We start from the raw sequence: 26556 nt of genomic DNA on the forward strand, positions 1-26556 counted from the left end.
ACATGCCATACCCACGGCTCTATTTATAACATAGAAGCCTGGGGCCGATACAGAGATTGCCGGGGGTACAGAGGTCGGAACTTCTCCGCCCAATCTCTTACTTGTATTTTTCTTGGAATACCCCTTTAACCATTAATATTGCAAATCCCTAACTTAAGAATCTCAAATTGCTTAACAGAGAAAGTTAATTCCTGTGATCAGGAGCGGCAAAGTGCTCTGGAAGAGGCAAGAGACAACCCGAGAGAAGGAATTGTGATTCCCGAGTGTGCACCAGGAGGTCTCTACAAACCAGTACAGTGTCACCAGTCCACTGGTTACTGCTGGTGTGTGTTAGTAGACACAGGCCGCCCACTACCTGGAACATCCACACGGTAAGTTAACTTTTATCTTCTATTCTCAAATGTGAGGAAGCTATTAAAATATACATTTCTTTTCATCCCAGATATGAAACTCCAGTTTGTGAAAGCGATGCAAGGTGGAAAAGTACAGACACTGAGGACCCATTTAAGGACCGAGAGCTACCAGGTTTGCACTCCTCTGTGATCAAGTAAAACCCCTTTAATAGTTCTTTGGGGGAAAAGCCTAATTAGAAGAATAATCTCTCAGGATCACCGCCACCTACATGTGGCTTTTATGTAACCTGCAGCCTCATTGGATTGGATTTTGGGGCATTTTTTTTAAAGCCACGACTGAGAACGATGCCTTAGAGGGGTTATCCACCTCTCTTATCTCCAGTTCAGGTGTGGTTTACAATTAAGATCCATTCACTTCAATAGAACTGAGTTACAAAACCTGCACCCCACCTGGAGAAATGATTGGTACCGTCTCTGGAAGAGAGTGGCCATGTTTTTGTAGCACTGGATAATCCCTTTAACAAGTATAAAGTTAAATAATATTTTAATATTTCTCTTTTTTGGCCTCACATGCACATTTTGCAAGAAAGCAAATATAAAATAAATATAATAATTTTTTTTTTTTCAAAAAAATTAGGATATTTACTAATACCTCAATATGGATAACAAGTTGGAATTATGAATTCCTTTTTAAAGGGTTTATCCAGTGCTACAAAAACATGGCCACTTTCTTTCTGAGACAACACGACTCTTGTCTCCAGTTCAGGTGCGGTTTGCAATTAAGCTTTATTCACTTTAATGGAACTGAGCAGCAAAACCCCACCCAAGCTGGAGACAAGAGTGGTGCTGTCTCTGGAAGAAAGTGGCCATGTTTTTGTAGCGCTGGATAACCCCTTTAAGGGGTACTCTGGTCCATATTTTTTTTATATCAAAAGGATATATCGATTTTTTATTTATTTTTGTTTTAAAATTTCAGGTCTCCCCATACTTATCAGTAGAGATGAGCGAACCTGCCGGATTTCTGGTTCGTACGAACCAGAAATCTCGGCATCTGACTCCCGCTGTCTGCCGGCTCCGTGCAGCGGGAGTCAGATGCCGAGATTTCTGGTTCGTACGAACCAGAAATCCAGCAGGTTCGCTCATCTCTACTTATCAGCTGCTGTATATCCTGCACAAAGTGGGGAATTCTTTCCAGACTGATACTGTGCTCGCTGCTGCCACCTTTGTCCATGACAGGAATTGTCCAAGCGGCAGCACATCCCTATAACAAAAAAACCCTTCCTGCTTTGGACAGTTCCTATCTCCTACAGAGATTGCAGCAGAGAGCAGTGTGTCAGACTTAAAAGAAAACACTATTTCCTGCAGGACATATAACAGCTGATAAATACTGGTAGACTTGAGATTTTTAAATAGAAGTAAATAGCAAATCTGTATAATTTTCTGACAACAGTTGATTTGAAAGAAAAAAAAAAAATCACTGGAGTTCCCCTTTAACAGAGCAGATCAGAAGCTCAGGCAGTACTGTTGCCTTCATAATATTGTAAAAAAGGGAAAGAAAAAAGAAAAAAGTCAGTGTCTGACTCTAATCGGTCAAAGTGATCTAGGAGATGCATTCTCTTTTTTGTTGGATTTATATATCTCAGCATTAATATAGTAGAAGTGATAACCTATCAGCTCTCCTCATATGTCTATGTTAGTAAATGCTTATATTCCACATGAAATCCTAGTTCTGAAGCATCTTTTCTTGGAACTCTGCATTGCGCTGTCTCTTTGTTTTTCCACCTTGAAATTTATGAATACATTGACACTTGGATGATACCAATTTCCCTGATTGGGCAATATCAGATTGAGGAGACACACACCTCCACCTGGTAACACCCAGTTGTCAATTTATTCATAACTTTGTAAGAGGCAAAGCAGAGGACACAGCATAAAGCTATAAGAAATGATGCTCCAGAATGGTTATAGCCTAAATAGTACAAGAAAGAAAAGATACATACATTGTTTGGTTAGGGCCTTGATTCTGAGACCCCTATCAGCCCTTAAATATAACCAGGAGAAGCACGTGGCCGATAGCTTCACTCCTTGACTTGCCTCTTGATCCTACTCACAGGTTCCATAGACTATCGTAGAACCCATCTCCTGCAAAGAGTTAAGCCCCTATTACACGCGGTGATGTTTAGAGCAAGTCCTGTTAGGTCAGCGTTCGCTTGCTCCTCGTTCCCCCTCGTACATGCGCCGACAGCAAAGGAGGAGGAGCAGATAAGAGTCAGGGGTTTGGGGGGGAGGGGTTTAGAGGCTGCCCAGGCAATCGTCAGATCATCTGGGCAGCTCTGAGTAGACAGTGGTGGTCTGCTGCTGCCGCTTCTATTACATGGAGCGACGGCCGAGCAGATCGTTGCCAGGCTGATAGTCAGCGTTTCAGCCTGTTGAAAGACAACGATCTGCATGTGGACTGATTGTTATCTTCTATTACACTGAGCGATTATCAGCCAAATATGGCCGATAATCGCTTTGTGTAATAGGGCCTTTACCTAGAAGAGCAAGCTAGGGAGTGAAGCGCACAGCTGCGTACCCAGGGGCGGATTAACTTAACCCAAGGGCCTGGACTGTTCACCAAGCCTGGGCCCCCCACCCCACTGTAACTATGGCAGCACTAGCGTGGTGTTCATAGTACAGGATAGATAATGTCATGATGAATTGATTTGTGGTAAAAAAAAAATTGGCAAAAAAGCTGCGATCTTTTGCAAATCATGGCAGAACTGTAGCCAGGAGACAGTACACCATTGAAAGTATAAGTCTGTTTGGGTGGCCAAGGGCCCCCCAGGAGCTCAGGGCCTGGGGCTACTGCCAAAAACTGACCTATTATAAGGCTGGGTTCACACTGCGTTTTTGCAAAAAAACGGATGAAAAACGGATGAAAAAAACGGATGCATTTGTGTACATCCGTTTTGATCCGTTTTTCCATTGACTTCCATTGTAAAAAAAAATGGATCAAAACTGATCCGTTTTTTTTAACAGACACAAAAGTAGTGTCAGCTACGTTTTTGTGTCCGTAAAAAAAAAAAACTGATCCGTTTTGATCCGTTTTTTTTTGCAATGGAAGTCAATGGAAAAACGGATCAAAACAGATGCACACAAATGCATCCGTTTTTTGCAAAAAACGGATGAAAAAAACGCAGTGTGAACCCAGCCTAATCCGCTACTACTACTGTGATGTGGCTAGAAAGCTAGCCGGATCACTGTTCTGTCCAATTTTACAGCCCTGGTAGCAGTTATAATAGGAATTGCCAGGAGCAGGTTCTATAACCAGTTCTATAAAAAAAAAAAAAATTCACTATAGAAAACAGATCAATGGGGTACAAAAAACTGTAGACCATCTATGTATTGAGGAGGAAAATGCAGGTGCCAGACCACCTATAAGGTTTACATATGCTGGAAGTGGTGCAGAAAGATGCCGCATGTGGATATAGAGTCTGAGCAAATGCAAAGGGAATTTCATGGTAATGCTATGGCATGACTCTGATCACAGAAAAGCTGTACATGAGGACATAGCTCATGGTTCATGTACAAATCGGGGTTGCGTATTGATTCTGCACATGGAGTGCATTGAGGTCTGCATTACCATCTGTTACTGTGTTTCTCAGAAACTAAGAAGGGCTAGGGCTTATTTTTGTGGTAGGTCTTTTTTTTTTTTTTTTTTTTTTTTCCGGAGAAGCACAGTATGCCCCTACACTGTAGCCCCACTCTCTATGGTAGTTAGCCACCATACTGTATGTCTCACTGCTGTTAGGCTCCTATACTGCAAGTCCCTCTGTAGTTAGGCCTCCATATTGTATTTCTCCCTTCCCCCTTTGTAGTTGTTCCCCCATACTGTATACACCCCCCCACCCCCCTTTGCATGTAGTCCCCATACTGTATTCCTCCCTTCCCCCTTTGTAGTTGTTCCCCCATACTGTATACACCCCCACCCCTCTTTGCATGTAGTCCCTATACTGTATACCTCCCTCCCCCCTCTGTAGTTGTTCCCCCATACTGTATAGACACCCCTTTTCAGGTAGTCCTCATACTGTATACCTCCCTCCCCACCATTGTAGTTGTTGCCCCATACTGTATACATTCCCCCCTCTGCAGGTAGTCCTCATACTGTATCCCTCCATCCCCCCTCTGTAGATGTTCCCCCATACTGTATACATCCCCTCTCTACAGGTAGTCACCATACTTTATACCTCCCTCCCCCTCTGTAGTTGGCCCGTGTATCCGCCCCCCCCCCCCATATTCAATGTCCCCTACTGTGTATCCTCTTACCCCTCCTGCCTCCCCTACAGCTTGTGTTGAGCAGGAGGGGGTGGAGCATAACAAGTCTGGCCCTGATTGGCTTATGCTTAGCCACCCAGTGTGTGGGATCTGGTCAGCTAACTAACTAGGGCTTATTATTGGAGCAGACCTTAATATTTCAAGCACACTCCAAAAACCGTGCAAAACAAAGCTAGGTCTTATTTTCAAAGTAGGTCTTATTTTCCAAAATAAAACACAGTAGTCACTATATACCCTGTAATATGGCATATATTGGATTATACAGCCATAGAGATCTGTAGGGAGCCCATCAAAGAAGCAATCCTCTGTGCAGGGGCGTAGCTAGGATTCATGGGGGCCCCAAAATATTTATATATCGGCCATGTGGCCAAAATATAAAATCTCTTGTGGCCAAAGGCAGAATCCTGGCTGCAGCTACAAAAGTGACTGGCAAAGCAGAGAGCCAACGGCTGCTTGCTCTGTCAGTCCACTGTAAAAATTTAAGAGCCCATTACGAGCCCTTATGGTTAAATACATTGGTACAGGAGCGGATACCTTCTACTTAGCCCCTTATGTACTGCAGTGTGTAAGTGACTCAATGTTCACTTACATGCTACAACACAAAAAAAGGGTTAAAAAGGAAGACAAGGAGATCTCTGCTTCACTGCTTGTGCCCTGATAACCCCTGACCTTTACATGGAGCTGTGGAGGGCAGAGGTCAGAGATTATCAGAGCAGCAAAGCAGAGATCTCCTTGTCCTCTGCTTATTAACCCTTTTTTATGTTGCAGCATGTACGTAATCACTGGGTCACTTACACACAGCAGTACATAAGGGGTTAAGCAGAAGGACACAGGAGGGCTTTTATCTTCCCTGTGCATCCCCGAAGCCCTCCTCCTGCATGGGCCTCATAGCAGCTGCCTGCCCTGCCTCTATGGTAGCTACGCCACTGCCGCTGTGTAAACTCTAAGATACCATATGGGCTCATAACAGTCTAGTGAGTGGTTTATTCAGGACCCTTATTACATAGCACCCATGGGTACAAGGCCTAAGATGTTGACATTCAGCTGTCTGCACTTTTTATTTTAAGTCGTTGCTTTGGTTTTAACAGTTGGTTGTTTTTATAAACCTTTAGTGAAGTTAGCACCATTTTAAGGCAAGGTAAGATCTATGCAGGAGGGTAGAATAAAATAGGTGGGGACGCGGCTGTAATTTATAGCCTTACGCTCCGCTGCATGCCGGCCAACAGAAATGATACTGAGATTTGGCCTTTTCCCCATTTAGTAGTAACGATAAAATAAATAGAACCTGTAACATTTATATCAATAGGATAAATTGAGCCGTTACATTATCTGCATAGTTACTGGCAGGAACGTATATAATTGATTTCACAGCCTTTCTCAATCTTATACATTTTTTTAAAGTTTATCTTGGCAAGTCTAGCAGGTTTTAACCTCAAACACCTGGAGTCCACGAGTCATTTTGTAAACTCTGCACTGGAGAAAATGTTACTGGAAAAGCTTATTTGGAATAAGAGCGTGTCCATACTGAACTATACATTTCAAGGCTCTGCTCAAGGATAATCCACTGTTCATCTGGGTCATTTGTATTGCTTAAAGCAACCTTTTAGCTAAGGACTGGGGTCTAATAATCTGCGTGAACATTACATACTAGGAGGGGGCAAAACTTGTAGATCATAAATAACCGCATGTAGTGCAAAGCTACCGCTGTAAGGTAAGGCCGGTGTGGTGACCACTGGGAGTGATGTTCTCAGTGGTATGATACAGCTCAGCCAGAGATGGTAATGTCATGACACCAGTCAGCTACTTCTTGTTGTGGCTGACTGTATCCCCCTGAAATGGTTGGTGACCTGCCAGGCTGTGATGGGTCCTTTGGGCACTTGTCACGGTAGTCCTGAGTGGCAAATGACCCAGCCGAACTATCAGTATCGCCACCCACAGAAAGGAGTAAGTGACCCAAGGTGTGTAGCGGAAGCGTATAGGTGCTGGTGCGGATAGAAAGATGACCAAGTCCCAGTGATAAAAATAGAACAGCTTTAGGGCGGGTTCACACTACGGAATTTTCGCGGACAATGTCCGCGGAATTCCGTCAGCTGTCCGCCCGCACATCTGGGCGCCTTTCCGCCGGCCCTATAGACACCATTCTATGGGCCGGCGTATTCCGCTATACACTGAAAGAAGCGTCATGTCACTTCTTTTAGCGGATCGCGGAATACGCCGGCCCATGGAATGGTGTCTATGGAGCCGGCGGAAAAGCGCGTGCCCGTGCGGGCGGACAGCTGACGGAATTCCGTGGACATTGTCCGCGAGAATTCCGTAGTGTGAACCCGCCCTTACTGTGCAGTCTCCGAATAATATAAAACACGTTGGCAGCAAATAGATAATCTTTGTACACGTAGTAGTGCTTAATTGGGTCTGTGCTGCAGAGATACGTGAAAGTGCTGAATATGGGAGAGGCAGCGGTGCTTGTAGAACTAAGAGAAGAGTGGAGCAGCGTAGAGGAGAGGAGTTTGTCAAGGGAGTCCCAACCTAAAGTAGTACTGTGCTCTGCCAGAAGAATACTTGAGACTTGACAGTGAGAAGTTTACTTGTTTAGACTAATGTCTGACCACCCTTGCCCTACAGTGTTGAGTTACCCACCCTAATAGGGTGATACAAGCCCTAGCTGTGGTTACCTGGGTGAAGCTAAGTGTCCGAGGGTGTCCGGGTGTCACCTGCACTGGGAGATAGAATACATAGACCTTCTTTATGGTAGCTTTGTTCTATCCAGTCTAGTTCCTCTGTATGTCAGGATACTGTTCTGCACTTTGTAGAGTGGTTCTTTGTGTGGGCTGGGTTTATCCCCGACTTTTCTCTCTTTTGTAGTGTCTAGCACTGCATAGTAGAAATAGTATACAGAGTGAAAGAACTGAGTGTCTCTGGTTGCTTCATACACATGTCTTAACTAGACTTGTGTCTTAACTAGACATAATATATAAAAAACAGTAACCCTTTGCTTACCTTAGCTGTGCAAACCATAAGAGCATATACATAAAATTGGTATATTCTTTTCTCTGCTGCCGACAGGACCTGTCCAAATCAGGAGAGGTTTTTTATGGGGATTTGCCAATGCACTGGACAGTTCCTGACATGGACAGAGGTGGCAGCAGAGAGCACTGTGTCAGACTGGAAAGAATACACCACTTCCTGCAGGACATACAGCAAAGTGACACTGTGACAGAAAATGCAGAAGAGGCCTCTCAAGACCACCTTTTCAAGCTCCATTGAATATATCGGACCACCAATGAGAAAGTGTTGGCATATCATGGCAATTTGCCTTTATTTGCCAAGATTAGAGGCTTCTTTAAAGATGTTTTCCAGGAGAAAACAATTGACAGAATATCCATAGGTTAGGCCTGTGGTGGCAAACGTATGGCACTCTAGTTATTGCAAAACAACAATTCCCATCATGCCTGGGTAGCGAAAGCCATATCTTTGGCTGTCTAGGCATGATGGGAATTGTAGTTTTGCTACAGCAAGAGGGCCAAAGGTTCCCCATCCCTGGGATAGGCTATCAGTAGTTGAAAGGCGAAGCCCTGTGTACAGGCAATCAATTGATATTTTTCATTTACAACCCCCACATTCAATGATTTTTACTGGTTGACTTCTATTTCTTGTACTATGATTCAAGAATCAAGAATGATTCAAACAGCATGATTGTATAGGGGGAACAACTAAGTGCCTGAATTGTTGTTTATGCCATTTCCTATGGGCTCTACTAGGCATTGCTCTCACCTAGCCAGAATCTTGCTCCACACTGATGAGGGGCAACACCCTGAAACAGCTGTATGTGGATGGATACCAGTTTTCCCTTGTCATTACATTGACTTATAGGGCCACTTAATATGGTGGTTCCCTACAGGAGCCACCCCTTGGCTGGATCCTTCCCTTAGAAATATCTGGCTAGTCCTGTGTTTCAAGACTCTTAAATGAGGCTCTGCAGGCTCTCTTTTGTGCATATTTATGCCATTCCCTGATATAATTGTAGATTTTTACCATTGTTAATTGAAGAATTCAACCTTTTGCCAGTAGACGCAATGTAATTAGCTTTGGCAATACCTCACTTTCAGTTTCTTTTCATGTCCACGATTTAAAGGGTTAAAAAAAAATGTTGTTCCCCCGATGTAGAGTAGCAAAGGAAGAAATTCTTTTAACAAAAGCAATCCTCGGTCCATAAGTTACACGGACAGCCGAAATGAAAAGCATCTGTGTTTCCCTTTGCTCTGTTCTCAATCTCTGCTCATTGTTCGAGAATCTGACCTTCTTACATGGATTACGAGACTGTTGATATTGTGAGCAGAATATATGAGAGAGGGGGGCAGAGGAATGAATGTACAACTACCTTGTCTACTCAGTCTGACTACAGAAACTTAATAAAGGCCAAATGGAGGCTTTAATGCATCAAGAACCAATAGACCTGAAGACAAAATACAGGCCATTTATAAGGACAGTACACCATACAAGATAGTGCTTCATACTGTGTTATTATGTCCAGGATTTATGTTGTAAAATGTGATGGAACCTGCGATGCAGATGTGAAGATGGCCTTAAGGTCCTTTTACACACACAAATTTCTAAGCCATGGGGGCCGCAAATAAGCTATAGCAGCAGCCAGGGGACTGGAGAACCAGATGCTGGATCACAAGCAGTGTGGCTGGTAAGTATAGACTGCTGCTTGTGGTCAGGAAACTGACAGCATGGATGTATACATATCTGTGCTGTCAGTTTCCTTTTATCTTTCCCGGTCGCACAAACCCCTGTTTACACAGAGAGATGTACCGCAGATACATTTTTGAGTAGGCTCAAAAGATGCGATCAGCTAATAATCGGGTGTTTGTCCAGTCTTCGGCTCATCACTGTCACATTTAAATGGGCCGATTATTGTTTCTAATTGGCCTGTGTAAAAGAACCATTAGAAAGGCAGGTAAAATTTGGTATTTTTTTAGAAACTATTTTTGCCTGTAAATAGGCATAGACACCCAAATTAAAATTAGCCCAGCAGAGAGCTGAAGTTGAACGATACATATATCTTTAAGTATTCCTCCAACAGTGGTTAACTTAAAAGGACAACTCCGGACAACTAGAGGGAAAAATAGTCACACAGACAGGTTTCATACTTACCTTCCTGAGGCACATTCTTTTTTTCGTCACTTCCTGGTTCTCCTGCAGGAGTGCTTCAGATGACAAACAGCTTGTCCTGCCAATCAAAGCTGAGCAAGCTGTGAGTCATCTGAAGGGGGGAGCATAGGGAAGGGGATTGAGAATGGTGATTGAAGCACATTACAAAGTTATATAACTTTGTAATGTGTTTCAATCAGTGTAAAATTGGTTATCGGCAGAGTTGTCCTTTAAAGAAACTTGACATTTAAAATAGTTGGAGATACTGTGTGAATTAGAGAAAATTTTATTTATTGAGGAGAAATCCCATTTTAAGTCTGATTGTCAGACTCTAAAATAGGGTGACATGCCAGGTGAATTAGACCTAAACCATCTATCTTAACCATCCAACCAGCTTAATAATGGATCTATAGTGCTGACAAAAAAGAAAGTTTTTGGAAAAATGTGAGATCTTTAGGAACTGAATTAGTATTTGATTCTGTATTACAGTAGATGTAAGAGTAGTGCTTTAAAGGAGATACTATGGTTAGTTTGAATGTACTGTATTTTTTAAGGGTTATTCCCATCTGGATATTCCACCTCTGGGATCTATTTTTCCCCATTGATTTTCCATCAATGAGAGATATTCAGACAGTATATGCAAATGTCTCTGCTGTTGTTGGCTTTCCGACTATCTCTAACAATGCAACCATGCCAAATGGGCTGAGAGGAATATGATCTTAAAGGGGTTATCCGGGTAACAATAACAATATTCTAAAACAATCCCCTTTCCAATGCCACCCTATGTCTGATATACATATATAACCTATCTTGCACCCTTTCCCTGTTTTTTTTTCCCATTCTTATCGAATCTTGTTGTCTAAAAACCTCTACTCTGCGTCCTCTCAGACCACGCTCAGCTCCCTCTTCCCCTCTGCCTTTGTGATCTGAGGATATGTGATCTCCTCTCTGGGGGCCGGGTTAGTTTGTCTATTGACTTGGTAACCCAACCCCCAGGAGACATAATCTGCATCATCTCTATGCACCTGTGCTGCTTCCAGAGACTTACATGTGCCCTGAACCTAGGTTTCTGTAATACGAATATTTGGCATCCCTTAGGGTTTTTATTAGGGTCCATACTGCCATGAAAGTACATCTGTGCCCTTGTAATCAAGTCGCCTGGATGTTATATTGCTTCTGCCCTGCCAACAAAAGACGTATTATGGTCATTAGAGGGGAACTAGCAGCAGGTTAGACAAACTTGCTGATAGCCCCCTATAGCTCCCTGGACTCTGAGGAGGAGGGTATGGGTCTTATCTTCCTCCTCTGCACCGGTCCATGCTGTTAGGCTGCATTCACACGTTCCTTGTTCCGCACAGAACATGGACGTGGAATGCCTGTAACGGACCTCTCCCCCCACCCTGGGCAGCAACTGTGATAAGATGCTGGTAGCAGGGGAACAGTACAGATATGCGACACGCTGTAATGAATCTGCCACACAGCTGATTCATTACAGCACGGTGCATGTCTGTACAGTTCCCCCGCCCCCAGTATCTTATCACAGATGCTGCCCGGGCAGGGGGGAGAGGAACACGGAACGCGTGAATGCAGCCTTAGTTGCCATAATCTTTGGTCAGGAGCACTGTTCCAAGGGCGGGCCTTATGACGCTGTGGGTGCGGGAGCGGCACAGATGAGGAAGGTAAGGGCTTTACACCTAAAGATGTCTGACAGATATTCTGACAGATTTTTTCAGCCAAAGTCAGGAACGGACTATAAACAGAGAACAAGTTATAAAGATAAGACTGAGATTTCTCCTCTTTTCAAACCCATTCCTGGCTTTGGCTAAAAAAGTCTGTCAGATAATCTGTCAGACATTTTTTGGTGTAATAGGGCCTTAAGACTAGGGATGGTCCGAACCCGCCGAGGTTCGGGTTCGACTGAACCCGAACGCTCGGTATCGGATTCCCGCTGTCTGCCCGCTCCGTGCAGCTGGTGGATACAGCGGGAGGGCCACCTGGAAAACTGGGATACAGCATATGGCTATGGCTGTATCCCAGTTTTCCAGGCGTTCCTCCCGCTGGATCCACCCGCTGCACGGAGCGGGCAGACAGCGGTAATCATTGCGGAGGGTTCGGGTTCATAGAAACCCAGTCCGAACCAGGTTCGGACCATCCCTACTTGAGACACATAACTTCCTGCTCAGCGTCCAGGGAGTTATAGGGGGCTATCGGCAAGTAAGGGTGCGTTTAAACAGAGGGATTTATCTGACAGATTTTTGCAGCCAAAGCCAGGAACAGACTATAAACAAAGAACAGAGCATGAAGGAAAGACTGAGATTTCTCCTATTTTCAAATCCATTCCTGGCTTTGGCTTCAAAAATCGGTCAGATAAATCTCTCTGTGTAAACACACCATTAGATTAGTCTAACCTGCTGATAGTTCCCCAGGTGAAACATTTGCCAATATCTCTGTAAGTAAATAAGATATAATAAGCAACAACCTTTGGCTTTAACTCCTGATTTGCCATTCTAGGAGCAGTAATACCTTTAGCATAATAAATAACCTAACAAATAATTTTATAGCTATATCTACATTCATTGAGTTCAAACCATGATATGTGGCTATACCTATAAAAGGCAGAGTAGAGCCTAGCGTGAGCTTAGTTACTAAATCCCCCATGTCATCTGCACACATGATACCCATACGATCTGTAATATTCTTTTAATAAGGACTCTTTCACACAGCAGCGGATAGAGGCAATAATGATATACCACTTTCACTAATAAAAAAGGCACCAACAACCACATGCTTGACATGTGTTCCGGCCTGTAATTGCGCACAGTTATTCAGATAAGTTCTAGGAAATGTTCCTCGAATGATTTCTAAAGAAACCGTATGTGTCGAAATATACATAAAATTTCCACTAGCAATTTTCTCCAAACCTACAATTCTACCGCGCAGCAAAGTGTGAGATAAGGAGCAGGACTGCTGTAATACTCTATAGCACGTAATAACAGCTCCATTCACTGTCAGTGATGCTGGCGGAATACGGTTGTTCACATGTGGTAACTTTACTTGTAGACTATTGCATACATGTGGTTTGGAAACATCCATGTCCTTAGGCCATGGCAACTTTAACAACCACCATACTAAATTACAGTACCAGTCAAAAGTTCGGACACACCTTTTTATCCCATGTTTTTTTGTTTTTTAACTACATTGTTCAGAAAAAAATGTTGAAGACATTAAAAGGCACACATTACGGATTAAAGAAGCAGTCTAGGTTTTTTATTTTTTATTTTAATTCTTCCCCCCGCTGCAGGCTCACACATATACTTACCATTGAGGATTGGTGTCCCGTGGTGTGGCTTTGTTCCGGTCCTATGACGCTGCTGAGATCCTGCAGGCGCCCATGTGACCTCTTCTGCTCTGCAGCTCAGGAGGCCGGAAGTCAGGGTTCTCCATTGCATCTGTACGAGAGCACTCTCATAAAGATGCATTGAAGACCCTGATTTCTGGCCTTCAATAGACCTGTAGAAAGCCGTAACGCCACCACCAGCGGCATCTGAGCAGTGCTGTAGGACCGCAACAAAGCCACACTGTGGGACACCATCGATTCTTTGTGGCGGAATCCGCTTGAAGTTCTGTGCTCGGAATCCGTAGTGTGCAAATACCCCAAGTCTGACACAGTACACTCTACTGCCACCTCTGTCTAAGACAGGAATTTTCCAGAGCAGGGGAGGTTTTCTATGGGGATTGGCTACTGCTCAGGACAGTTCCGGACAGGAGGTGGCAGCAGAGAACACTGTTAGACTGGAAAAAATACACCACTTCCTGCAGGACATACAGTAGCTGAGAAGTACAAGACAACTTTTTTTTTTCTTTTTTTTTTTTAAGTAAAAGTAATTTACAAATCTGGGTGACGTGCTGAGTACTTGGTGGCTACTTTTCTTGGTTTATGTGAGCTTATAGATGAGGCAATGTTATCTGATACAGAACCTCATTACCCTTCTTCGCCGCAAATAGACGTTCAAAGCTGGCACAGAACAGAGTTGTTTAAGTAAAAGGGAAGAAATAAGCTCACTGGACAATAAATTAGTCACCCCTAAAGAAATCCTCATTTAATATCGCCTAACTCCACCTCTGGCCTTGATAACCTGCCGCAATGCTCATTTGCTAAAAGGTTGGGAAGGACCTTCAATCACTGACTACAGCAACAAGCCTCTTCTCCGGTCCCTTTCAGGATCCTTTTCCGACCACAATTCTAATGCCGTGTTTCTTGGCCATGTGTAATAAACCACTGCTTGTAGGCTTGTTGAAAAGTCCGCTGCGAAACACCAACAAATCTAGCACCTTCACTCACCATATGGCCAAACACGATTACCCCTTAGGCCCTATTATATGGGCCAATCTGGAGGAGGAAGCGAGCGCCAGCCTGTCAGGTCAGATTCTCCGCTCGATGCCGTTTCTATTATATGCGCCGTCAGTAAGCGGGTAAGAGCGGAAGGACTGCGGGTAGGTGTGGGAGGGGCTCCCGGAATGCTCTTTAGATCATCCGGGAAGCCTATTGGAGATAGTGGGGGCCTGTTACATGGAGCAACAGTCAGCAGACTAGTTGAAAGACAAGGATCAGCCAACGGCCAAGATGTCGGCTGATCGTTGCCTTTTAACAGGAGCTATTACACCAAGTGATTATCGGCCGTAACGACCGATAATCGGCCAACTACGCCCTATGATCGATTGGTGTAATAGAGCCTTTACATTTACTTATGTTAACATACAATTGCCACTGAAAAAAAACTGTCTTACTGATCGCTACTGCCTTATCATCTTGTAGAGCCAGAGTCCAGTGAACTTACGTAGAACGTCTGGATAAGGCACGAGAACTGCTGCTGAAATGGCAGCTCCAGTTAATGGCCACTTTTTTTTTTTTGTTCGACTTTTAGGTTGCCCTGATGGGAAAAAGCTGGAATTCATCACAAGTTTACTGGATGCCCTCACCACAGACATGGTGCAAGCAATCAACTCGGCAGCCCCAGCAGCAGGCGGCAGGTCAGTCATTTAGTACAAGCAGGGCCATGAGTTCACAGGTGCATTCCAAGAAAATACGTTAAAAATCCCTGAAATATTACAACATAAATTATGTTCACTACAAGTTAGCAGTCTCCATTATTAACACCTTGACATTAAGACCTTATCAGACGTAGCTAGGGTTGTCTGAGTCACCGTGTGGGATCCTAATGCCTGGTTTAGAATGTGGGTTTGCGGTCTTATTTATGAATAGACAGATCAGATATGACTCAAGAATTTTACTTTTATGGCATTTAAGGGAAACTGAGAGGCCGCTACTTTAGGTATGTCTGTAACTCTTGCCTTAGGCTACAACCAAACAGACCTGATTCCCCTGTGTCATTGTGTTTCTGCTTAGAAACATCAATAACTGGTCTCAAAGCAAAGTAAACCATAAAGCTACTAAAACATGAATCTATAAAGTTATTGTTTACTTGACATATCTGATACCTTTATTATACCTTTATATTAAATTATATATATTTTTATATTCAACTATTTATATAGCTTTTTAGCTTAGAATAGCGATTAGATAGATAATATAAAATCATAAATAAAATAATATACTGTTTAAATTAAGTTTTTATGGTAAACAAATTTTTAAAGGTTTTTGATGATTTTTCCCCCTTTAGTTTTCTACTTTATTACCAATGATAAAATAATCCTGAAATCAGTTTTCACTTTCCGTTCTATACAGATCCCCCCCTTTAGGAGTGTCATCACTATCATTACAGACACGAGTACAGTGAAAGGTGACATCTGTATACAGATAACACAGGATCTAGTACTACACAATAGCTGAGGTCCAGAGCTCAGACTCACACCACCCATGGAATGACCTCTGCCCAGGTCAAAGAGCATGCCTAGGATCCTCTCCCTTTCAAATGCATAGGGTTTTCTCCAGACAAGTCTGCCTATGTCTATGGAGCTTGCTGGAAAGCATAACTTTGCATGCAGTTGGGAAAAAAAAGTTCAGGCGAGATGGCCACCCATATAAGAATTTATAAAAAAAAAAAAAAAAATAGAAAAAGATTAGGAAAAAAAAAAAAATCAGTGTATGGCTTTAATAAGTAAAACAGTAAATCTAGGTGACAGATTCACTTGAGGTCACTTGAATCGGGATGATATAGACACAGCTCACAGAAGAGACGGGTACTGATCTGTTAAAGGTAGACAAGTATCTGAGGACCTTATAACATGGAGCAATAATCGCTCCGTGTAATAGAGACAATATTAGCCGATGATCATGTTATCGACTGATCATGTCTTTAGGTCCGAACCTAAAATCATCCGCCGACCGCTAACAATTGAGTAAACTGTTATACATATTACCTCTCCATGCTCCCAGCCTTCTCTCTGCTTCCTCTCCGGCGGTCCCGGCCAGTGATTGGCCGAGTGGCCTGTGAGCTCAGACAGGCCGCTCTGAAGCAACGGACGCAGCGGGGGAGGAAGCAGAGAACAGGAGAAGGCCAGGGGCGTGGAGCGGTAATGTATAACAGTTTAGGGCTAAAGGATAATAAAGAAACAAGTGCCAGTGTAGCAGATTGCTGCTTATTTATATTATTGATTGGGCCATCAAGAGGACCCAGACTCTGGACAATTGAAAAAGATGTGACCATTGATGTGGTCAGCAGTTTTGTCCACAAAAACATAAGAAGGGGCATGATAGGTGGTCATAGGGGTCTTTTCAGCAGAGCTAATGCAGGCACCAGGACTGTAAATATAATTTCTATCATCTACACACAGATGAAAACTAGAATATGCAATTTATTGAAGATTATACAATATTAAGACAGATAGGGGAACCAGACTTTTTTTTTATTTTTTTTTTTATTTAATTTGGTGTAAGGTTTGGTTAACACTAAGGAACCCGCGCGGATAAATTCTGGCGAATTCCATCGCTAGTACCCACTCGTGGCAGCTCCATAGACACATGGAGACACATAGATTCCATGGGCGGGCCAAGTCCGCTATCCGCCGAAAGAATTGAAAGAATCAGTACCTTCTTAGAAATGCGGAATCCGCCCAACCGCAGAACGGTGTCCAGAACATATATGTCTAGCATACACCATGTACTGCATTTTGCTTAGTAAACCTTCCTATTTTAATCCAGTGTGTAAGCAGTTAATGATTCTTTTAGCTGAATGTTTTCCTATGGAAGTTACAGGTACAATTTGGAGTCTACACTGAGTTTATGAGTTTGCAGCAATCATGAGGCTATGGCTCTCTCCGCCACTTACAGCCCCTCTCTGAAGGCCAGCTGTTTACCTGTATATAGAGCAGACAGCTGTCAGTCAATGGTGGGGGGGGGCCTTCCATCAGGCATAATGAGTCTGCTGGATTAGGGATAAAAGAGTTACCATAAATTCTGTATTCTTGAACATAATTAATATGATGGAGAATATATTAATGGCCACTTCCATGGTAATCACTTGCTAAATCACACTCTTAAAACAGAAGTGTACATGACATCTTTACGCTATGTACCCGGGGGGCCGTCTTTTTATAATGATGGCCACATATAATGTTCATGTTCATTATTTGCAGCCATTATTATGAAAAGACCTGCTCCTGTAGTGGGAACATAGCCTTATTCTGGAATTAGAAAATGGAGACATGTCATGTTGTAATGCCCTTCAGTTGTGCACTGCCCCTCTCCTAGTCTCCAAACTAGCACTAAAGTGCTGGATGAAGGTGGTGCCGTGGATGCCACCTATCTGGACTTCAGCAAAGCCTTTATTACAGTACCCCATAAAGAGCTGATCGAGAAGTTAGAGAAAATTGGACTTAAAGAGTTTGTCCAGGGAAAATTAACTTATCCCCTATCCCCTTGTTCAACCTCCATACCCCCCACCGATTTCTGTATTGGGCTCCCAGCTTCTTGGTTATGGATACAGCCGTGGGTACGACATGTGATCCACGGCTCTATTTATCCCTATGGAGCTGCCAGAAGGAGCCGAGTAAGCGCTTTCCGGCGGCTCTATTCGAATGAATAGAACCACGGGTCACATGCCGTACCCCCAACTGTATACAAAGAATTCAGGGGCTTAATATAGAGATCAGCAGGAAGTACAAAAGGTCAGACCCAGGCCCCTGCAATCTCTTACTTCTCCCCTATACTGTCTATTTAATTGTCCCTGAGCAACCTCTTTAACCCCTGAATAGTTCAGTGGACTTGTGGTTGGCTGAAGGACTGAAGGAAAGATATCAGAGGGTTTTTGGTAATGGTGTGTATTCCGAGCAGACACTGGTTAAGAGTGGAGTGTCACAAGGGTCTGTTCTGGGTCCAGTTCTTTTTAATATGTTTGTGAATGACATAGGAGAGGGTTTGGTAGGTAAGGTTGGTGACATAGGAGAGGGTTTGGTAGGTAAGGATAGTGACATAGGAGAGGGTTTGGTAGGTAAGGTTGGTGACATAGGAGAGGGTTTGGTAGGGAAGGTTGGTGACATAGGAGAAGGTTTGGTAGGCTACGGATAGTGACATAGGACAAGGTTTGGTAGGTAAGGATAGTGACATAGGAGAGGGTTTGGTAGGTAAGGTTGGTGACATAGGAGAAGGTTTGGTAGGTAAGGTTGGTGACATAGGACAAGGTTTGGTAGGTAAGGATAGTGACATAGGAGAAGGTTTGGTAGGTAAGGATAGTGACATAGGAGAGGGTTTGGTAGGTAAGGTTGGTGACATAGGAGAGGGTTTGGTAGGTAAGGTAGGTGACATAGGAGAAGGTTTGGTAGGTAGGAATTCTCTATCTAATTATAATATCAGTAGTTCTGTGTTAGTAAAGACTTTAGAAGAGAAGGATTTAGGGGTAGTGATTTCCGACAGCCATAAAATAAGTCACCAGTGGAACAGGAGGTGGGGAAAACAAATTGTATGCTGGGCTGTATAGCTAGAGGTATAACCAGTAGGAAGAGGGAGATTGTGATCCTGCTGTATAATAAGACCACATCTGGAATACTGTGTTTACTTCTGGAGACCTCACCTACAAAAATATATTAATAAAATAGAACAGGTCCAAAGACTGGCTACAAAAATGGTGGAGGGTGTGAAGTATAAAACCATAAAATCAGGAATGGAGCTAAATCTGTATAGTTTGAAGTAAAGAGGGAAAGGGGAAACCAGGTGGTCTTTTTCTGGTGATTTTATTGAAAACATAGTTTTATAAAAAAAAATATATCCAGACATTACCCACACAATACAGTTTTCAGTGCTCAAATGATATCGCCATATAGTGTCAAAATGATATTACCACCCTGCAGTATGCTATTCAAAGTTGAATATTTTACTGCATTACTATCTTAAGGCTCCATCTTTAAGAAGACCCCTTAGGAAACAGAGTCCCTAAGCAACAGCCCATTTGCCATTCCCTAAAACCTGCCTTGTGCAGTCCCCTAGATATAACTTAGGACATTACCTAAAAAGATGTACTTATGGATGATATGAATGAGATTCCCAGCCTATGAATTTTGTAATAAACCCTGGGGCTATATTTCCACACAGTCTTTTTTGACCATTTGACCACTGTCATTTTGAGTCCAAAAAACGTCCGTTTTCATTACGACGGCCATTATTGTGCCTTCATTAAGAAATGACGTCTGTTATTCAGACTCTGAATGACAGAAGTCCTAAAAAAAAATGTCGTCAAACGTCCAGAAAAGGTTGTTGTGGGAACATAGTCTATAAGAAAACAGTAAAGTTAATTATTTCACAGATTCTCAGAGCCTGATCCCAACCACACACTGGAGGAACGTGTAGTCCTGTGGTATTTCAGCCAGCTAGACAGCAATGGCAGCGAAGACATTAACAAGAAGGAGATGAAACCCTTCAAGAGATATGTCAAGAAGAAAGCCAAACCCAAGAAATGCGCCAGGCGTTTTACCGACTACTGTGACCTTAACAAGGACAAATCCATCTCACTCACAGAGCTAAAAGGATGTCTAGGCGTGCGCAAAGATCCAGGTAATTCTTAAAACTGCGCATGCTCTCATCTTGTACAAAAAACTTGATTTTTTTTCTTGTTTTAAATAAACCAGGAATGCAGCATTTTGCTCTTTTACGGCCAAGATGAACATTAATTTCCTTTTGGTTATCCTGCGTCTGTGACAGCAAATGATAGAGTACCCTTTATAATAGCCTAGGGCTATGTTCCCACTTTGGAACATATCAGGGGAACGGGGCTGTCTAATTAAATAGACGGTGTTAATAAAGATCATGTTCTTTAGTGGCGGCCTTCTATATAACGAGACAGCCTCATTCCCCTGATATGTTCCCGAAGTGGGAACAAAGCCTATATCCGTCATCTCCAGTCTATGGTTGTCTGGCTGTACTCCTGGCATGTTAGCTTAGAGTTCTGCTGGTGGAACGTCTGGACATAGGAGATCACCGGTCTATGAAGTTGTTGAATGTGAATAAAAGAGTGAATAGGATGACTATAGACAATTTACAGTAGCTCTCCATCAGATGTATACTTGCATCACTCCTATTGGTTATGAAACTAACTTTCTTATGATTATATTAGACAGCCTGTCTACTCCTACTCCAACATATATAGGTTACCATATATGACAGGGATACTCAACAACTTTTAGTGAAGGTTCACTTACTGGGGTCTGTTGTCAGGTGAAGGTCCGAGCTGAACATCATTAGTAAACGTGTTGCGCTTCCCTTAGTAGTATATAGCCCCTCTGTTGCTCCCCCAGTAGTATATAGCCCCCCTGTGCATTCCCCCAGTAGTATATAGCCCCCCTTGTGTGCTCCTTCAGTAGTATATAGACCCCTGTGCGCTCCCCCAGTAGTATATAGACCTCTGCTTTGTGCTTCCCAGTAGTACATAGACCATCTGTGTGCTCCCCCTCCCATATAGCCCCCCTGTGCGCTCCCCCAGTAGTATATAGACCCCCACTTTGTGCTCCCCCAGTAGTATATAGACCTCCGCTTTGTGCTCCCCATTAGTATATAGCCCCCCTGTGCACTCCCCCAGTAGTATATAGCCCCCCTGTGCTCCCCCTCCCATATAGCATATAACATAAAAGAAAACACTTATACTTACCTAGGTCCGGGCATCTCCTCTTGTGGCCGCACTGCAGCGGTCACAAGAGGCCGCTTTCCCCTTGTCCCCTTGTCCTGGCGTCGGCGCTCCAGTGACGTTACTCGAGCGTCGAAACCAGAGACAGGACAGAGTGGCCACAAGAATGACTGACAGAGAGAGAGACGATGGCTCAGTCTCTGTCAGTGCTGCTCCTGCACGGTAACTATGAGCGGTACTTGCGAGTGCTCATAGTTACTGTGCAGAGGGGAGCAGTGCAGCTCAGTATACAGGTATACTGAGTTGCAGCAGGCATCCCTACAGTTTGCCTCCATGGTCCAAACTCCAGTTGAGGACCCCTGATATATGATGTAAGTTCACAAACCTATGCCAAACTCTGAACTAAACATGTAAAGCACAGACAAATTCAATGTTATGCTATACAAATTTGTTGAACCGGCCGATAGTCAATATGGTGGCCAACTTCCACGGTATCTCAGACTCTTGAATAGTAAATCTGTATAGTAATGCAGAAGTACAGGGGTTTTACCACCAAAGGTACATTTCCCCCATCCACAGGATAAAGGATAAGTGTCTTTTGGAGGTGGTCCATTTAGAAGAACCCATTGCAATGTAAAGAATAGGACTTTGACTGGAGGGGTTGTGCACAGACTAGATCAGTGCACCATTTGTTGTCTATGGGAGTATCAGACACAACCAAGTACAGTGGTCAGCTATCTACAACACTCTCACAGATACTCTGTGTCATTATCAGGATATTAGCAGTGTCATTGATCTGCTAAGGAGGTGTTTTGGCACACTGAGGTGAGGCTACCGTCCTGAGTGCACTGATCCACCCAGCCGGTCCATTCCTAACAATATTAGTTAGGAGGGGTGGGCCAGGAGGGGATGTGTGTCAGTACACCCCGGGGGCGGTAGCCCTGCCGCAAGTGCATCGAAAACTCCTTATTCGGATCTTAAATAAAATACTAATATCCAAAAACGGTGCAGAGGATGAAGATAAGAAAGTGACCTTTATCCACAGTGCCCTGAGCGCTATAGAGACATATCAGCAGGTTAGCTACAGAGATGGTCCCCTTTAATTTATGCTTCTGAACAGAAGAGTGCTTTAGTGGGGGTTGTGTGGAAGTTTTCAAAATTAACCTAAAAGCATGAAAAAAAAAAAAGGATTTATTTTTTATTCCCCACGTCGGATCAGACGCTTCAGTTCGGTATTTGATGGAGTAACTATTGGGCTTTTGAAGCCCAGGTGCAAATGCAACCTCTGCAACCCCCATTATAAGAGGTAAAAACTAACCTCCATATGCCTATATTAGAGATTTAGAGGCATACTGGTCATATCAAGAAGACATGTATGCTCAGTTCAGCCCAGCATGCATATGTTCCCAAATTCTTCTAGCAGACGTCCCAGTAAACAAAAGGATCATGTAGTTGAAATCCAACCTGCCTGATCCTCCTGTTGTCCCACATCTGTATTTGGGAGAAGTTGAGAGGCCCACAAACACATACAGGTGACATGTCCTGCCAAGATCATTCACACATTGCAGATTTGGTTAGTATTTTAAAGCCCAAATCAGTAGTGGATATCAAAGAGAAGAAATATAATTTCTTATTGTCAGATACTGAAATCCAGATAATCCTTTTGTTTTTACCATTCTACTGTTCCTTAGGGAGCCAGTTGTAGATATCAGTGTCTCCCCTTGTGCTATGTACCTCAGCTGGTTATCCTCTACACTGCCGGAACCCTGCATGGGTTAATAGTGTACTTTGGCATGCATTCATCATAATTATATCAGTAATAGAAAACAGAGCTAATCCTCCACAAAGCAGAGTCTGGTGAGGTTTACATTATGTCATCTTATTAATGCTCATATTTGTGTTATCACGGCCCTCCAAAAAATCTGCATTACCATATGTATATCGACGTATAAAGATGAAAAGCGCACCGTTATTACTTGATGCATAACCCATGGATCCCCATCATTAGCAAATCATCATTTTTTTAATTCTTTATTACTTGGGACATGCAATGTGATTCAATACCACCAGAGCTTTTAATCAGTGCTGTGTCGCCCTCTTGTGGTTATTGTGTGAAACAGATTTCTCATGCAATACCATAGATTTGGCTGTCCAGGCATGATGGGGATTGTAGTTTTGCAACAGCTGGAGGGCTAATGGTTCCCCATCCAAAACCAATTCTATACCATTTGTATTCCAGGCACCAACGCTGGCAGTTTTCCTCCTGGGAGAAGACCAGGCTCTAACCCATTCAGTAAGTAATCTGTCTAATAATTGGGGGATGGATCTTGTATTTGCGCCATGTTCTGTACTAGTCACTGTCACATCACAATTACTAGCATGTGCTGCCACCTACTGCCAACTGTCTGACTACATCGGTAAACTAACACAATACCGTTCACACAATGCTTCACGGTGTACATGGGGAGGTAATTGTCAAGGTTGTCAAACCCAGTTTGTGCAAAAAAAATTTTTTACTCTTGAAGGTTATTACATTGCTTGTGCCAACCTTTAAAAAAAGGTGAGGCTTAGTTAAAATGAGCAATACATCATACCACTAGAATAATAATAAAAAGAAAAAATATTAAATACCTCCATATGATATTAGAGGCACAGAATATTCTCAAAGGGGTATGCCGCTCAAACATGGAGTTTTCATATGTTGCTGCCCATGGTGAGACTAACAATTCCTTCCATACTGATTATCTATTCAGTCACCTTCCCCCAGTTCTGAGCCACTGCTTTCTGCTGAAGACACAAAATATCTGTGTGTGAGCTTTTCTGTCTGTCCCTCTTCCGAGACAAACAAGTCCCTATCTGCAACTTTGTAATGCCGGGGGGGGGGGGGGGGGGGGGGGGGGGGGGGAATTATTCATAGTGAATTCGTCAGCAACTTGACCTCAAATACCGGCATTACAAAGAAGCTACAAAGTTGCAGATAAAGCCAGCCAGGGACTTGTTTACATCAGCCATCTGAGAATGCTTTGTAATACAGCTTATAAATTATAGAAGATATTCAAATGATCACTTGCCTTTTTTTAGTAGGTCGTCTAGTGTAAGAATTCCTACAATATTAAGAATGAAGAAGAAGAAGAAGAGGAAAGAGCATCATCATATTCGGACCAATCACACAGGCACATGATGGAGCTCTCAATATTTGCACTTTTAAGTGGACTTTATACATTACATTTTTAATCCAGTTCCTGATGTGGAGAGAACAAGAAACATAGTCTTTTTTCCTTATTAGATTTTTTTAATTGAAAAAAAAAAAGAAAAAGAAGAAAATCTGCTACTGACGTGTTAGTGATTGAACTCATTGTGACTCTGGTTGAGAGAGTTTTGTATATAATTGTATATGTATATTGTACAGTCTCATTTGTACAGGTCTTAACACTTTGGTCTTTTCTAAGATTATAGTGGGCCCCCTGTCCCTTTTCCTGGTTGTCATCTTCCTGTGATCATAGTATTCCTGTTTATTTGCCTTGTACTTTGTAAATTAATGATTAAAAAGATGCAGCGAGAACGTGTATTCCAGCAGGTTGTCTCTTGCCTTTATTGGACACTGACTCCCAGAATGGGTCAAGATATTTCTCATGTCTGGGCACTTTATTCGGGGATTATATTAGGAGTTATTTTCTTGTTCATGTAAAAATAGTGGGCAGGGGTTTAGGGAACATGATATAATAATAATAAGTTATACTTACCTATCCCATATCCCCGCAGCACCACCAGCTCAATGTTAACCTCCAGTCTTCTTCCTGTTCCTGTGTAGCCACAATCTGGCAGGAACCACCCACCCAGCTAGTCAGTGACTGCAGATGTGTCCTGCCTCAGTCATAGACTGTCTGAGCACTTCTGAGTTAGGTTGTGATGTCACAGGACCAGAACCTACGTGACAGGTGGATGACCATAAGCAGTGGTGCTGCACTGCACTGCAAAGCACTGCGGGGGCACAGAGACAGGTAAGTATAACTTCGTATTATGTTCCCACCACCCCTGATCTCCCTGTTGCTTTACATTTGATCGACATTATCAAAGTCTTTAAATATTTTAAAGGCCTAAATTATGTTTTTAGTTAAAAAAAAAACATTCTACGTCTACATTCTATGCAAACATGCTAAGTAAACATCTCTGTCAACATGCTTTGTCAAGATTCCATGCTAACATTCTATGTCAAAATTCTTTGCCAACATTCTGAGTCTACATTTTATTCCAAGCCTACTGGTTATGTATGCCAAGCCAAACATATATCCATAAATAAAGACTACCCATCTGGAGACATTCTTCTATTAAGGCTTTTGTCATTATATCATTGGCTGAGGTGCAAAAAGAGTTACTTGCATAGCACTAGCATTTGCTTGAATTAGCTTTAAAGAGAACCAATCACCAAAAAATCACTGTCCCTATTATCAAAGGTAATCTCTCCCTATGTCTATCTATGAAGATACAGACTGCCTTTGCAGTCTGTATCTTATCCCTTTACCCAATTCTCTTGATGCACGAAGGCCGGGCGCCGCCATCTTGATTACGTCACTTTGCGTTTCACCGCTGGAACGCAAGTGACGTATTAAAGATGGCGGCGCCCGGCCTTCGTGCACCGAACAAGAGAATCAGGTAAAGTATAAGATACAGACTGCAAAGGCAGTCTGTATCTTCATTTTGTGTATTTATGAAGATACAGACTGCCTTTGCAGTCTGTATCTTATACTTTACCTGATCCTCTTGATCCCTGCAGCAAGGCCGGCGCCGCCATCTTGAATACGTCGCTTGCGTTTCACCGCTGGAACGCAAGTGACGTATTCAAGATGGCGGCGCCCGGCCTTCCAGCACTGAACAAGAGGATCAGGTAAAGTATAAGATACAGACTGCAAAGGCAGTCTGTATCTTCATAAATAGAGTGCTTTTGCAGTATGTTTCTTATACTTTACCTAATCCTCTTGTTTGGTGCAGCAAGTCCGGCGCCGCCATCTTGATTACAGTACTTGCGTTCCAGCGGTGGAACGCAAGTGACGTAATCAAGATGGCGGCGCCCAGCCCTGCTGCCTCTATGCATGACGGGAGCTTCCTGTCTCGAGCCGGCTCTTTTGAAAAGAGCCGGCGCGAGGCAGGAAAGTAAAACGTCTGTAATTAGAAAACGCGGCAATAAAAATGATTGATTATATTTACAAATATTCTTAAAGTTACAATATACATCCAATAAGGAAAAAAAAAATTTTTGATTTTCGGCCGTGATTGGTTCTCTTTAAGGATTGTTAACATCTTCACAAGGTCAGCACCATATTGTAATGGCTTCAAAAAATATCAAGTCATTCTCCACACACTTTGCTGAAGACTCTGGGCAAATTACCTGTTGTCACCTCCCCTGGCACTAAGCACCCTAAGGTGGCGAAGAAACAGGAAATCGCCAGGATTCTGTGCTGCTCTTTTATAATGGTATCTGCATCTACCCCTTTTTTGGTGATCATCTTGATGGCCATGTAGGCGTTACGGCTGGGGACTGATCCCAGGGCCAACTGAGGAAACAGTTTCAATAGGATTACATACTCGCAGCAGAATTGTCATCCCGCTGCAAGTATGTAATCGGCAGCCCCCTTAACCCCCCACGGCCCGATGCATACCCG

General features: G+C 43.1%; 1 protein-coding gene across 3 annotated transcripts in view; it reads left to right on the forward strand.

Annotated features, from left to right (window-relative positions):
- The window catches only part of SMOC1 (SPARC related modular calcium binding 1), a 153081-nt gene extending 128562 nt beyond the window's left edge, over window positions 1–24519 (forward strand). The window contains exons 8-13 of one of the 3 annotated variants that reach the window (XM_069951043.1): window positions 179–371; window positions 443–525; window positions 14750–14855; window positions 19583–19830; window positions 23136–23189; window positions 23978–24519. In XM_069951043.1, the coding sequence (XP_069807144.1) occupies window positions 179–371; window positions 443–525; window positions 14750–14855; window positions 19583–19830; window positions 23136–23189; window positions 23978–23994 (701 nt within the window). In that variant the 3' untranslated portion in view covers window positions 23995–24519. The remainder of the gene's footprint in view (window positions 1–178; window positions 372–442; window positions 526–14749; window positions 14856–19582; window positions 19831–23135; window positions 23190–23977) is intronic. The other 2 variants (XM_069951045.1, XM_069951044.1) reach the window with 2 other exon arrangements.
- The last annotated feature ends 2037 nt before the right edge of the window (window positions 24520–26556 follow it).

The sequence above is a fragment of the Dendropsophus ebraccatus genome, chromosome 13 (assembly GCF_027789765.1).
Source record: "Dendropsophus ebraccatus isolate aDenEbr1 chromosome 13, aDenEbr1.pat, whole genome shotgun sequence".
NCBI classification, from domain to species: domain Eukaryota; kingdom Metazoa; phylum Chordata; class Amphibia; order Anura; family Hylidae; genus Dendropsophus; species Dendropsophus ebraccatus.